Below are 13,555 nucleotides of genomic sequence, written 5' to 3'. Positions count from 1 at the left end.
ATCGGGTCGTCCCCCGTGGGGGCCCGCGGTCTTCATCCCCGTTTTCCAGGGGAGGGGACCGAGGCGCGGCCGAGCCGGGTGACGGAACCAGGAGCGGAACCCGGGTCCCCCGCGCCATTTCCCCTAAGCCGCGCCGGCCGCCTTTCCGGCGCCGGACGGGTACCGTGAGGGACGGAAAGGGCCGGACGCCGTGCCGTCGGACGTTTTATTTTCCTCGAGCCGACCGGCGGCGGGCCCCTCCCCGGGGCCTCGGCGCGGGCGAATCCCCTCCGCCGGAGGACGGGGAGTTCACCTGCTCGCAAAGGCCACGATCCGCTCCTGGAAAAGGGGGGGGGGGGAGAGGGGAGCCGAACCTAAGGCCGGGCGAAGGCCGCCGGGCCTCGGCGCCCCGGAGGCGCCGTGACGGGAGACGCGCTCTCCGCCCCCCGCCTCCTGGGACTCGGCCTCACCTTGAGGGGGGCGACGGCGTCGGTGGCCTGCAGGCCCCAGGTCCTGAGCAGCACGAGGGGGGCGGCGGCCGTGGAGTAGAGCCTCGCCAGGAGGTCGGTGGCCGCCAGCAGGCAGACGTTGCGGCGCTGCCGTTCCGTCTCGTAGCCGGCCAGGAGGCTCAGCGAGCCTGCGGGGCCGAGGACCGGTCCGTCCCCCGCCGCCCTCCCCGGCCGCCCCCCCTCCCCCCGGCCCGGTCTCCGCGGGTCCCGGCCCCCCGGCTCCTCACCCAGATCTCCGCCGTCGAAGGCGGCCGCGCCGAGGCGCCGGACCAGGGCGGCGACGTCCCCGAAGCCCATGTTGACCCCCTGCCCGGCCAGAGGGTGGACCGTGTGCGCGGCGTCCCTGCGGGGGCCGGCGGGGAGGGGAGGTGAGGCCGGAGGGAGGGAGGGAGGGAGGGAGGGACGGAGGGGCCGCGGCGGGACGGGGACGGCCTTACCCGACGAGGGCGAGGCGGGGCCGGACGTAGTCGGCGGCGTGGCCCAGCCCCAGGGGGAAGCGGGCCCGGCTGCCGGGCTCCACGCGGGCCACGCTGGGGGGCAGCTGGCGGGCCGGGGTCCCCGCCGGGCGCAGGACGCTCAGGGCCGACCGCAGGGCGGAGCCCGCCGCGGCCGCCAGCTCCGTGTGGTGGGCGTCGCTCCACTGGACCCCCGCCGCCCGCCCCCGGAGACCCCGGCTTCAGTCCGGGGCGGGCGGGCGGGCGGGCCCCCCGTCCCCCCCTCCCGCGGTATCCGTACCGAGCGCCTCCCGTCCCCGCCCCCCGCCCCCCCGGCCCGACGGGGCGGCCGCTCACGAAGGCCGAGTTGACGGCGTCCGGGAAGGCCTCCTCGTCCATGCCGACCAGCTCCGCCGCGTGCTCGTGGGAGGTGGACCAGACCAGGGAGCTCACCGCGTCTGACAGCTGGGGGGGGGGCCGGGGGGGAGGGAGGGGAAGGCTGAGGCGGGAAGGACCGGACCCCCGACCCGCGCCGAGACGGAGACCACCGGGGGGGGGGGGGGGGGGGAGGGCGGCGGTCCCTGACCGGCAGCAGCGCGATGGGTCCCGAAGGGAGGAATCTCTGCCACGCCACGTTGTTGTCCGTGGCCTAGGACCGGGGAGGGGGGGGGGGAGAGCCGTCAGGCGACCGCACGCCGCGCCGGCCCACCCCCCCCCCCCCCCCCCGCCCCGCGCGGAGCCCGACGCCGCCCGGCCGGGCGCCTCACCTCAGACAGGTGCAGGGTGGCCACCACGGCCGACTGGTCGTACCTCCAGCCCACGGTCCGGATCCCGGCCGCCCGGCGCGCCCGCGAGTCCCGGCCGTCGGCGCCCACCTGGGGGCGGGGGCGCGGGTCGGGGGCGGGTCCCGAGCCCTCCCCTCCCCTCCCGCCTCCCCGGGGGCCGCCGTCACCCACCAGCAGCTGGGCGCGGAGGCGGCGGCCGTCGGCGAGGGTGACGCGGACCCAGGGGTCGGCCTCGGGGCCCCGGCCGGCCGAGGGCCAGGCCAGCTCCGCCGCTCGGCTCCCGTAGAGGACGTCCACCCGATCTGGGCCGCGGGCGGGAGGAGCCCGTCGGGGGCCGGGTCCCCGCTCGGGCCGGGCCCCCGGCCCCGGGAATCGCGCCCCTCGAGCGCCTCCCGGCCGCGGGGCGCCCGGGGGAGAGCCCGCCGCGGGCGGAAGGCCGCCCGGAGCCAGCGCCCGATGATCGCGAGCCGGCGGGGGGAGAGGGCGGCGTGAGCCCGCGGACTCCGTGCGGGCCGGGGTTCGACCCGGCGCCCGGTAGGCGCTCGCCGGACACCCCCGGCGCTCGGGAGAGCGCTCCGCCCGGAGCGGGCGGCCGATAAGCGCGGCGCCACGGATCCGTCGGGGGCCGGGCGGGGCGGGCTCACCTCGGGGCGGGGGTTCCGATCGCGACCCCGGCCCGTCCCCGCGGGACCGGGCCCTTACCCGACACGGCCTCCAGCCGCCGGGTCAGCGCCGCCATGATGACGTCGTTCTCCACGACGTAGCCCACGGGGTCCAGCTCGTCCCTGTCGAACGTGATCAGGGCCTCGGAGCAGCCGTCCCACACCTGGACGGGCGGCGAGGGTCCGACGGGGACCCCCGTCCCTCACGCTTAGACCCCGCCGTCCCCGCTAACAGATCGCCATCGGGTCCCCGTCCCCCCCCCCCCCCCCGCCGGGGCGGCCGTTTCTCCGAAGGGGGGGGGACCCGTCTGGCTCCACCCGCCCCTCCGTCCTCCCCCGAGCGCTCAGTGCAGCGCCCTTCACGGCGGAAGCGGCGGAAGCGCTCCCGGTGCCGCCGGCGCGGGCACCCACCTGCATCCGCCGGAAGGCTTTGCATCGCGTGTCGCGGATGTGCTCCCAGGCGCCGAAACCTACGAGCGGGGGGCGGAGGAGAGGAGGGGGCCCCGCCGTCACGGACCGGGGCCCTCCGGCGACCCCGACCTATCGCGTTGGCTCGAGCCTACTCGCCGAGCGCCTACCGCGGGCGCCGGGGCGAGCGGTCGGGAGAGGACGGGACCGCCGCCCCCCCCCCCCCGCCCACGACGAGCCGACCGTCTAGAGGGGGAGAGACACACGTTGAGTCCGGATGAAGAGACGGGGACCGAAGCGGGGCTGGAGGAATAAAGGGAACCGGTCGGGGCGACGCCGAGGGGACCGCGACGGGCGCGGGGGCGCTTAACGCGCACCTTGACCGTTGGTATCGTTACTGTTAATAATAGCGGGGGCGGGGAACCGTCCGCCGGATTTGACGAGACCCTCTCCCACCTCCCCGGACGAGCGCTCCCGGCCTCCTAGGCGCCGGAGGCCCGCCCGGTCGTAGTGACGGAGCGCTTCCCGGGCGCCGGGCGAAGCGCTCGGGAGAGGACGGCGCCGCAACCAACGGACTCTTTTCTATCGTGCCCCCCCCCCCCGCCGACGGCAGCCGCCGTTCTGATCCCGGCTCCGCCCCGCGTGGGCCGGTCGCTTCGCCGCTCTGGGCCTCGGTTCCCCCGGGAGGACGGACGGGGGCTCACGCGGCCGTGACCGCCGAGCGCTCGCCGTGCGCGGGGGACCGCGCCGCCGCCGTCTCCCGGACGCGTTCCCCGCCCGCGGCGCGCCGACGGTCTGGAGGGGGAGGACGGATCGGGACGGAAGCGGGGAGGAGAGGCGAACGGAGGGAGGGAGTCGGCGCGGAAGGGGGGGGGGGGAGGGGGACGGCGTCCGCCTGGCCGCTCGGAGGAGGGAGGACGTCCCGGGGCGGGCCGCGGGCCGGGGTCAGGCGCCTCACGGGACCCGAAGGGGGCCGCGTCCCCCCCCGAGGCCGGGGAAAGCCCCCCGCGCCCCTACTCACTGGCCAGGAGCGCGGCCGAGGCCGGGGAGATGGAGCTGACGCGGTTGCTGAACTTCTCGGGCGGCCGGTCCGGGGCTCTCTCGGGTCCCGCTTCCAGTAGGAGGATCTTCTTCCGGCCGAAATGGACGTCGTGGCCTGCAACGCGACACGCGCCCCCCGCCCCCCGCCGGCGATCCGGCCGTCTGTGCGCGGGGAACGGCTCCGCCACGCGCCCGCCGCGGGACCCCCCGGCACCCCTCGCTTCGCCTCCCGGGGCCTCGGTGACCTCGTCCGGGAAACGGGGATCGAGACGGCGAGCCCCGCGTGGGACGGGGGGGGGGGGGGGCGGGGGACGGACGTCCCCGACCCCCATCCGCTTGGATCCGCCCCGGCGCGGAGAACGGCGCCCGGCGCGGGGTCGGCGTTCGGGCGCCGCGGTTCTTGATCTCCGTCGTCGTTCGATAGTGCTTGGGCGCTCGCCACACGCAGCCCGCTGTACCGGGCGCTTGGAACGGACGGACGGGCGGTCGCGTTCCCTGCCCGCGCCGGCGTCGCCATGGAGTCGTCACGCGGGTGACGCCTTCTCGGCCGGGTCTAGGCCGAGGGGATTGGGAGCGGGTTTCTCGGCCACCACCGTCGCCCCGAGAAGCAGCGCGGCCCGGCGGGTGGGGCCCGGGGAGTCGCGGGGACCCGGGTTCCGATCCGGGCCCCTCCCCTCGCCCGCCGCCCGGCCCGGGCCGAGGCGCCTCGCTGGGCCTCGGTTCCCTCACCCGGGAAACGGGGGCGGAGGCGCGTCCCACCCGACGAGCCGCCGACTGCCCCGGGGCTCAGCCCGGGGGCCCGCGAAACGAACGCGAACGAGAACCTCCCCGCCCGCCCCGCCCCCGGGACCGTCTCCTCCGCAACCGTGACGGAGTCTTACTCTGTGCCTCGCCTCCGCGGAACTCATGAGAGATTCAAACCGGCGAGGGCGAGAGCGGAGAGAGGAGAACCCCTGGCGGGAGAAACGGGCGGACGAAGACCTCCGAGGCCGGAGACGGAGGGGCTCGGCCCCGGGGCGAGGCCGAGGACGAGGTTATCGCCGCGACGGCGCACCGACTCCCCATTTCCTCTCGTCGGCCCACCCCTGCACGTTCGGGGGTATCTCCCGAGCGCTTCCCCTGTGCCGGCTCGATGTCCACCTCCCGGAGGGGCGGGGGAGAGGTTTCGGGCTCTCGCCGCCCTTCCCCCGGCGCGCGGTACGGCGCCCGGCCGGTCCTCGGGGGACCGTGCGTGGCTTCCCTTCCGTTCCCCGTCCGTCGGTGGGGCTGACTGAGCCCGTGCCGCGCGCGCTGTGCCGGGCGCTGGGGGGGGGGGGACCCTGCGACCGCACGGCAGGTCGGGGAGCCGCCGTCCACGGCGACGCTGACGGGCAGAGCGCTGCGCTAGGCGGTCGGGGGAGTCCACGGTCCCCGCCCGCTCACGGCCGACGGGTCCACGGCCGGCGTTCACTGAGCCCCCGCCGTGGGCGGGACGCTCCGCTGAGCGCTCGGGAGCAGGGCCCGGCGGAGGGGCCGGGGAGACCGAGGGACCCCGAAGTCGCCCGACGCCTCCGGGCCCTGGTCGGGAAAATGAGGATTACGGCGCCCGGCCGCGTAGCGAGCGCCTACCAGATAGCGCCGTCGCCCCGCCGTCGGCGACGACGACGAGACCGGAGTCGGTAGGCGCCTTCCCCGCCTACGGGATCTGGGTTCCGGTCCGGCTCGGCGCCTCTCCCCCCCCCCCCCCGTCCGCCGGGTGCCCCGGGGTGACCGGCGTCGCCTCTCTGGGCCTCGGTTTTCCGACCTCTCACAAAGGGGGCGGGGGGGGGGGCCGACACCTTCTCCTCCCTCCTACGGGAGGGAACGGATGACGGCGTGTCCGCCCCGCCGCTCGGCACGGTCCCCGGCACCTAGCGGATGCTCAGCGGATGGCACGGTCACAGCTACGTGCGGGTTGAAAGGGAAACCGCGCACCTGTTACGTGTCCGATTATCGGAACGCGTCCCCGTCGTGACGCGGCGCGGTCGCGAGACCTCACACCTAAACCGCAGCCTGCCCGAGGAAGCTGAGCGAGGAGGTAGGGGATAAATCTCAACGTTGGTATCCGTTAAGCGCTTCCTACGCGCCCGGCGCTGTCCTAAGCGCTGGGGGAGAGACGAGGGAATGAGGTCGTCCCCCGCCTTCATCCCCGTTTTCCAGATGAGGTCAAGGCAAGCGACTCGCCCGAGGTCGCCCGGCCGACGTGGGGCAGGGGCGGGATTCGAACCCACGCCCTCCGCCTCCCCGAGCCCGGGCCCTTTCCGCCGAGCCGCCCGGCTCCTCGAGGGCCGGGGTAGCCCTAAATGGCGCTTAGAGCCCTCGTCCTCTCCCGAGCGCTTAGGACAGCGCTCCGCACCCCGTGGGCGCTCAATGAGTACCCACGAACGAACGAACGAACGAATGAATGCGGGTCCTTTGGCCTCCCGGGCTCTACCCACTGGGGGAGCGGGGTGGCTCAGTGGCTAGAGCCCGGACCGGGGAGTCAGAGGGGGTGGGTTCGAATCCCGCCCCCCCCCCCCCCCCCGCCTCTGGTCAGCTGGGTGACCTTGGGCGAGTCGCTTCCCTTCTCCGGGCCTCGGTTCCCCCCCTCCGGGAAATGGGGATGGAGACCGTGAGCCCCGCGTGGGGGGGACACAACCTGATGACCCCGGCGCTCGGCCCGGTGGCACGAATGAATGAATGGATGGATGGATGGATGGATGGATGAGTGTCTGGCGGGAGGGATGAATGGATGGATGGATGGATGGATGAGTGTCTGAGGGCAGGGATGAATGGATGGATGGACGGATGAATGTCTGAGGGGAAGGATGAATTCCCGAATGGATGAATGAGTGAATGAATGAGTGAGAAGGATGAATGAATGAATGGGTGGATGGATGAAGGAGTGTCTGAGGGGAGGGATGAACGGATGGATGGATGGATGGATGGATGGATGGATGGATGGATGGATGGATGGATGGATGGATGGATGGATGGATGGATGAACGAATGTCTGAGGGGAAGGATGAATAAATGAATGGATGGATGAATGAGTGTCTGGATGGATGGAGTGTCTGAAGGGAGGGAGGGATGAATGAATGAATGGACAAATGAGTGTCTGAGGGGAGGGATGAATGAATGGATAAATGAGTGTCTGAGGGGAGGGATGAATGAATGGATGGATGAATGAATGACTATCTGAGGGGAGGGAGGGAGGGATGGATAAATGAGTATTTGAGAGGAGAAATGAATGAATGGATGAATGAGTGTCTGAGAGGAGGGAGGAATGAATGAATGTCTGGGGGGAGGGAGGAATGAATGAATGGATGGATGGATGGATCAATGGACAAATGAGTGTCTGGGGGGGGGGAATGAATGAATAAGTGAATGTCTGAGAGGAGGAATGAATGTACGCACGGATGAATGAATGAATGAATGAATAGATGAGAAGCAGCGTGGCTCAGTGGCAAGAGCCCGGTCTTGGGAGTCAGAGGTCACGGGTTCGAATCCCGCCTCTGCCCCTTGTCAGCCGGGGGGCCGTGGGCGAGTCACTTCACCTCTCTGGGCCTCGGTGGCCTCATCTGGAAAACGGGGATTAAAAGTGCGTGTGTGAGCTGCCCCGGCGCTTAGCCCAGAGCTCTGCACAGAGAAAGCGCTGAACAAGGACCGACGTGATGATGATGGATGGATGGATGAATGAATGAATGAATGACTGGGGGGAGATGGATGAATGAATGGATGGGGGGGGGGGGGGGGGCCTTTTCTTACCGAGCGCGCAGGCGGCGGCGGCGCCCACCAGGCCCCCTCCGGACACCACCACGTCGTAGCTTTGCGACGGGCCCCACCCGTCGTGGACGCCCCGGGCCCTGGCGTAGACGCCCCGGGCCCCGGCGGCCGCCCGCGCCCCAACCCAGGCCGCCATCGCCCTCGTGCGCTTCCGGCGGGGGAACTTCCGGTCCGGGCGGGCGGCGCCGGCCAATGGGAGCGCGCCGAGGCCCCGGGGGGGCGGGACCGAGGGGGAGGAGGGCCCGGCGGCCGCGGATTGGCCGGCGCGGCCCGGGGCGCGGCCAATGAGCGGCCGGCGGGGACAGGGGGCGGGGCCGCTCGGTCGTCGGGGCGACGGCGGGGCAGATGACGGTCCGGAGGCCGGCGCGGGGCGGGGGCGCCGCCCGTTGCCGGGGAGACGGAGGGGGACGCGGCCGCGGCGGGGGGCGGGGTCGAGGCTCTGGGGGTGACGTCGTCTGGAATGGGGCGGGGCCGGGGCGTGGGGGCGTGGTCAGCGTCTGGGGCGGGGCTTGCGTGACGTGCGATGAGAGGGGCGGGGCTTGGGCGCGTGACGTGTGCGGAAAGGGGGGGTGGTCAGCGTCTGGGGGCGGGGCTTGTGTGTGACGTGTGATGAAAGGGGGCTGGCCTGGGCGTGGTCAACGTCGAGGGGCGTGGCTTCGGCCGTGACGCGCGTGGAAGGGGGGTGGTCAGCGTCGGGGGGGGCGGGGCTTGCGTGTGGCGCGTGCGGAGAGGGGGCGGGGCTCGTGTGTGACGTGTGGAGAGGGGGCGGGGCCAGCGTGGAGGGGCAGGGCTTGTGTGTGACGTAGCCTGGAATGGGGCGTGGTCAGCGTCGAGGGGCGGGGCTTTGTGTGACGTGTGATCGAAGGGGCGTGGTCAGCGCGGGGGGGGGAGGGGGCGGGTGTTACCTCGGGAGTGGGCATATCCTTCCTTTCCTCTTCCTTCCACGTGAGGGCGCTGTCTGGGGCGCTCAGTCCGCTCCGGGCAGCGTAGTGGACGGCGGGGTGGCAACGAGGCGGCCGAGGTTGGGGGTGGGGAGGGGGGGGCCCCGGCTGACCGAGAGGTGACTGCCCCGGGCTTGTAATAATAATAATAATGTTAGTGTTTGTTAAGCGCTCACTATGTGCCGAGCACCGTTCTAAGCGCTGGGGGAGAGACCCACGTGAGGCTCACGGTCTCCATCCCCATTTTACAGATGAGGTAAGTGAGGCCCAGGGAAGAATAACAATAACGTTAGTGTTTGTTAAGCACTTACTATGTGCAGAGCGCCGTTCTAAGCGCTGGGGGGAGAGGCGGGGCCGCCAGGGCGGCCCACGTGAGGCTCACGGTCTCCATCCCCATTTTACAGATGAGGTAAGTGAGGCCCAGGGAAGAATAATAATAACGTTGGTAACCGTTAAGCACTTCCTATGCGCAGAGCGCCGCTCTAAGCACTGGGGGAGATACAGGGGAATGAGGCGGTCCCGCGTGAGGCTCACAGTTCATCCCCATTTTGCAGATGAGGTCACTGAGGCCCGCAGAAGGGAGGTGACTCGCCCACGGTCACCCAGCCGACAAGCGGCAGAGCTGGGATTCGAACCCCCGACCCCCGACTCCCAAGCCCGGCCTCTTGCCACTGACGGACGCTGCTTCTCCGTTGAGCGTCTGCTATAATGATGATGATGATGATGATAATAATAACGTTGGCATTCGTTAGGCACCCACTGTGTGCCGAGCACCATTCTAAGCGCCGGGGGGCGGGAGGACAGGGTCATCGGGTCGTCCCACGTGAGGCTCCCGGTCTCGATCCCCATTTTCCAGATGAGGGAACCGAGGCCCGGAGAAGTGAAGTGACTCGCCCGCGGTGCCCCGGCCGACGGGCGGCGCATTCGGGATTCGAACCCGGGACCCCCGACTCCCAAGCCCGGGCTCTTGCCACCGAGCCGCGAAGGTGACCCGGCGGCCGGGGGGGGCGGCATTAGAACCCGGGACCGTCCGCCCGCCGGGCCCGGCCCGTTCGACCCCCGACCCTTCCCCACCCGGCGCACAGAGGCCGTGAGGCCCGGCGGGGGGGACGGGGGCGTTCATCCCGTCGGTCATTCGGTCCTATTTGCCGAGCGCCCACTGCGAGCGGAGCGGCTGGACCGAGCGCCTGGGAGAGGACGACCCGGCCCCGGACGGGGGAGGCAGACGACAGAACCGAACCGGTAGTCGGGCACCGACACCATCGGGATGGAGAGGATCCGAGCTACCGACACGTCGCGAATGAAACGGGGCGATAGATAATCGGCACGAACAGACGCGAGCGCCGAGGGAGTCGGGGCGACGGGGCCCAGTCCGGGAAGGCCCCCCCGGAGGAGGTGAGCTCTCGGAGAGGAGCGAGCGGGGTCGTCGCCGTCCCGGCTCCGCCGCGCCTCCCCTGCGCCTCACCTCTCCGGGCCTCGGTTCCCCCGTCTGGAGAACGGGCCCGAGGCCCGGGAGCCCCGCGGGGGCCGGGGACCGGGCCCGACCCGATGATCTTGATCTCCCGCGGGGTCCACGGGAAGCGTTTAATACCCTCGATCAGCATCGTCGTCGTCGGCGCGATTCCCCGCCCCGGCGCCCCGCGAGGTGCCCGGCCCACAGACTGTTCCGCTGATGGTCGCGACGGTCCGTCCCGGCGCTTGGCGCGGAGCCCGGCTCGTCGTCGTCGCGATTGTCCGTCCCGGCGCCTCGTACGGTGCCTGGGGCGTGGGAAGCCCTCGGCACCGTGATTACTGTCATAGAGGTCGTATACGCGGGGCGCTTGTTATCCACCCCGGCGCTGGGTCCGGCGCCCGGCCCCGACAGGAAGCGTTTGATCGCGTCGTCATCCGCCCCGGCGCTCGGTCCGGTGCCCGGCCCCTATAGGAAGTCTTTAATGCCGTTATCATCCACCCCGGCGCTTAGCAGAGTGCCCGGCACCGACAGGAAGCATTTAATGCCGTCCTCATCATCCAGCCCGGCGCCCGGCACCTAGGAAGCGGTTGAGAGCGCCGCCGCCGGCGTCGTTAGGGCGGGCCGGGGGGAGGTCGGCGGCGCGGACGGGCCGTTCCCGGGCGTCTCCCCCGCAGGCTCCTTCGGAGACCGAGACGGGCGCGGAGGAGGAGGCGGCCCGGGATCCGGGCGACGTCCTCCAAGGCCGCGGCCGACGGACGGCTCGGAGGTAAAGCGCCCGGGACCCTCCCTTGTTCTTCCGAGGTGTTCGGCAAGCGCTTACTACGCGCCAGGCCCCGTGCTGGGCGCCGGCGTGGCGGGGGGCGGGGGGGGAGTCGCGAGCTCTGCGGGACGGACCGGGGCTCACGGTCTCCGACCCCATTTCCGAGCCGCGGTCGCCGAGGCCCAGAGATCACGCGGCGGGGCCGGGACCAGAACCCGTGACCTTCCGGCCCGCGGGCCCGGGCTCCTCCCGCTGAGCCCCGCTGCTTCTCCGTGGGTCTCCCCGGTCGCCCCCCCCAGCGTTTAGTACGGCGGCTCCGGAGCGAGCGCTTAACGGACGCCGTCCGTCGCCGTCTCTCCGCCCGGGCCCGCCCGCCGGCCCCGCGGCGCGGCCGTCCCCGAGGAGATGCCCGCGTCCGACCCGGACCCGGCCTCCGGTGACCGGCTCGGAGGCAGGGCCCGGGGCCCCTCCCCGGCGTCGAGCACGGTGCTCGGCCCGCGGCGGGCGCTCGACCGAGACGGCCCGGCGACCCCGCGCCCCGCGCCGACCGGCCCCCGCGCCCCGTCGTCCCCCGGGCGCCCTCGGGAGGGCCTCTGGGCTCCCGCGGCGCAGCTCCGCCCCGCTCGAGCGATCGTCCCGATGCTATCGACGGGGGCGTCCGCTCGGCGCTTGCTACGTGCCAGGCGCCGTACTGGGCGCCGGGGTGGAGGCCGGCCGGGCGGGCGAGACCCGCTCCCCGCGCGGGCTCCCGGTCCCCGTCTTCCGGGGGAGGAGACCGAGGCCCAGGGCGGGGAAGCGGTCGCGCTGACTCCCCGGGCGGGCCCCGCTCTTCCCGTCCGCTCCCCGGGGTCCCCGAGGACGACCTCGGCCCGGGCCCGGGCCCGGCGACCTTCCTGGACGCCCCCTTCGCCTTCCGGCCCGAGATCGGCCCGGCCGCCCGCCCCCCCCCGACGCAGGGACCCACGCGCTTCTTCGTGTTCCAAGTCAGTCTCCCCGTCTCGTGTGTAGAGCCGGGCGTCTACCGCCTCTTCTCTCGTCCCCTCCCAAGCGCCCGGGACAGCGTCCTGCGCGCACGGGGCGCTCGGTGGCGAGTGCCGATCCTCCCTCCGCGCCGAGAGCTGAAACCCCGGCGTGCTCCCGCCTCCTCCGGGATTTGCGGCGCGGCCCGCCGGCCCCCGCGCGAAGGAGGCCGGCGTCCCCACGGCCTGGCTTCCCTCTCTTCCGACCCCCTGCCCGTGCACGTCACGGACGCGGCCAGGGGAAGGCGGGCGGCCGACAGGTGAGCGGCGCTCGGGAGAGGACGAGACCCCGCGTTCCTTGCCCGCCCCGGGCTCGCCGACCGGCCTCCCCGCCGCCGGGCCCGTCTCCCCGGCGCTGTCGTCCTCTCCCGGGGGCCCGTCCCAGTGCTCCGCGCACGGTAGGTCGACGGGATCGGCCGAGCGCCGGCTCCGCGCCCGGGAGGGGACGACGCGGACGGAAACGGACGCATCCCCCGCCCGCGGTGAGCCCGGTCCGGGGCCCGGGAGTCCCCGCTGATAATAAGAACGGTGACGCTGTCCGTCGAGCGCGGGCCGGGCACCGTACCGGACGCCGGGGTGGACGGGACCGGCGCGGCGCCTTAGCCCGCGAGGGCTCCGGCGGAGGAGCGGCGCGGCCCGGGGGGTCGGGCCGCGTTTCGACCCCGGGCTTCGGCGCGGCGCCCGGCCCCTCGAGGCGCTCGGGGGACGGCGGCGTCCGTCCCGCGGCCCCTCCCTCCTCCGTCGAGGCGCGCCGCGGAGGAGAGGGAGGAGAGGGAGACGGCGGGCCGTCGCTGGCTGGAGAAGCACGGGGAGAGGCGCCGCGCCGTGAGCGGATCCGTCCTCTCCCGGGCCGGGGCCGCGGACCCCCATCGCAGCCTCCGGGAGACGGTCGAAAAGAAGCTCCGGGAGAACCGGTCGGCGACCGCCCGACGTCCGGGGGGGGGGGCAGGCCGCCGACGCAAATCCCGGCGGCGACCGTCTCCGTTAAGCGTCGGGCGGGTGCCCGGCCCCGTACCGAGCGCCGGGGGGAGGGCGCCGGGGCGTCGGGTGGTTCCCCCGTGGGGCCGACGAGGGAAGCGGGGCGGCCCGGCCCCGGGGCCGCCGCCGCCGGGCGGCGGGATCCGAACCCACGCCCTCCGGCGCCCAAGCCTCTCCTCCCTCCCCCGCAGGCGCAGCGAGAGGAAGAGGGCGGAGGAGCACGCCGACGGAGAGACGCGGGGCCGGCCGGCCTCACCCCTTCGAGCGGGTCACCCGGGTACCGGCCCGGTCCCGGGCGGAGGCTCCCTCGCTGTCCCTCCCCGCGACGGGCTGACGGCCGAGGCGTCCGGGCGGGAAGGGCCGGGACGATTAGGAAGTCGGATCTCGGCGCTCACTCCGCGCCGGGCGCCGTACCGAGCGCCGGGGCGGGCGCGAGCCGTCTTAGAGACGAGGGAACCGAGGCCCCGAGCGGGGAGGTGACCTCCCCGAGGTCGCAGAGGAGAAGCGGCGCGGCCCGGCGGTGGAACGTACCGAGCGCTTACCGTGCGCGGAGCTCTCGGGCGCCGGTCCGTCCCTTCCGAGCGCCGGGCGCTCTGTAAGTACGAACCCGAGCGGGCGACGATGGCCGCGGTGTCCGTTCGGCCCTTCCCGTGTGGCGGGCGCCGGAGCCGGGTTCCGATCCGGGCCCCGCCTGCCCGCCCCGGGCGAGTCGCTCCGCCTCCCTGGGCCTCGGTCCCCTCGGCGGGAAACCGGGGATGGGGACCGCGAGCCCCACGAGGGCCGGCCAGCACCGCACGGACGCC

At 73.2% G+C, this 13,555-nt stretch overlaps 1 protein-coding gene across 1 annotated transcript; it reads right to left on the bottom strand.

Annotated features, from left to right (window-relative positions):
• Positions 1–187: 187 nt before the first annotated feature.
• Positions 188–7,745, bottom strand: COQ6 (coenzyme Q6, monooxygenase). The gene is made up of 12 exons (XM_029075493.2): positions 7,584–7,745; positions 3,799–3,933; positions 2,781–2,839; positions 2,410–2,533; positions 1,879–2,009; positions 1,690–1,797; positions 1,509–1,571; positions 1,280–1,387; positions 926–1,128; positions 716–831; positions 450–616; positions 188–318 (listed from the first exon to the last, which is right to left on the bottom strand). Exons 1-12 carry the CDS (start codon positions 7,735–7,737, stop codon positions 289–291), a joined length of 1,398 nt encoding a protein of 465 aa, XP_028931326.1. The 5' UTR covers positions 7,738–7,745; the 3' UTR covers positions 188–288.
• Between the last annotated feature and the right edge of the window lie 5,810 nt (positions 7,746–13,555).

This window comes from Ornithorhynchus anatinus, chromosome 1 (assembly GCF_004115215.2).
Source record: "Ornithorhynchus anatinus isolate Pmale09 chromosome 1, mOrnAna1.pri.v4, whole genome shotgun sequence".
Lineage (NCBI taxonomy): Eukaryota > Metazoa > Chordata > Mammalia > Monotremata > Ornithorhynchidae > Ornithorhynchus > Ornithorhynchus anatinus.
Note: the sequence above shows the minus strand (reverse complement) of the source record. Positions and strands in the feature narration are given on the sequence as shown.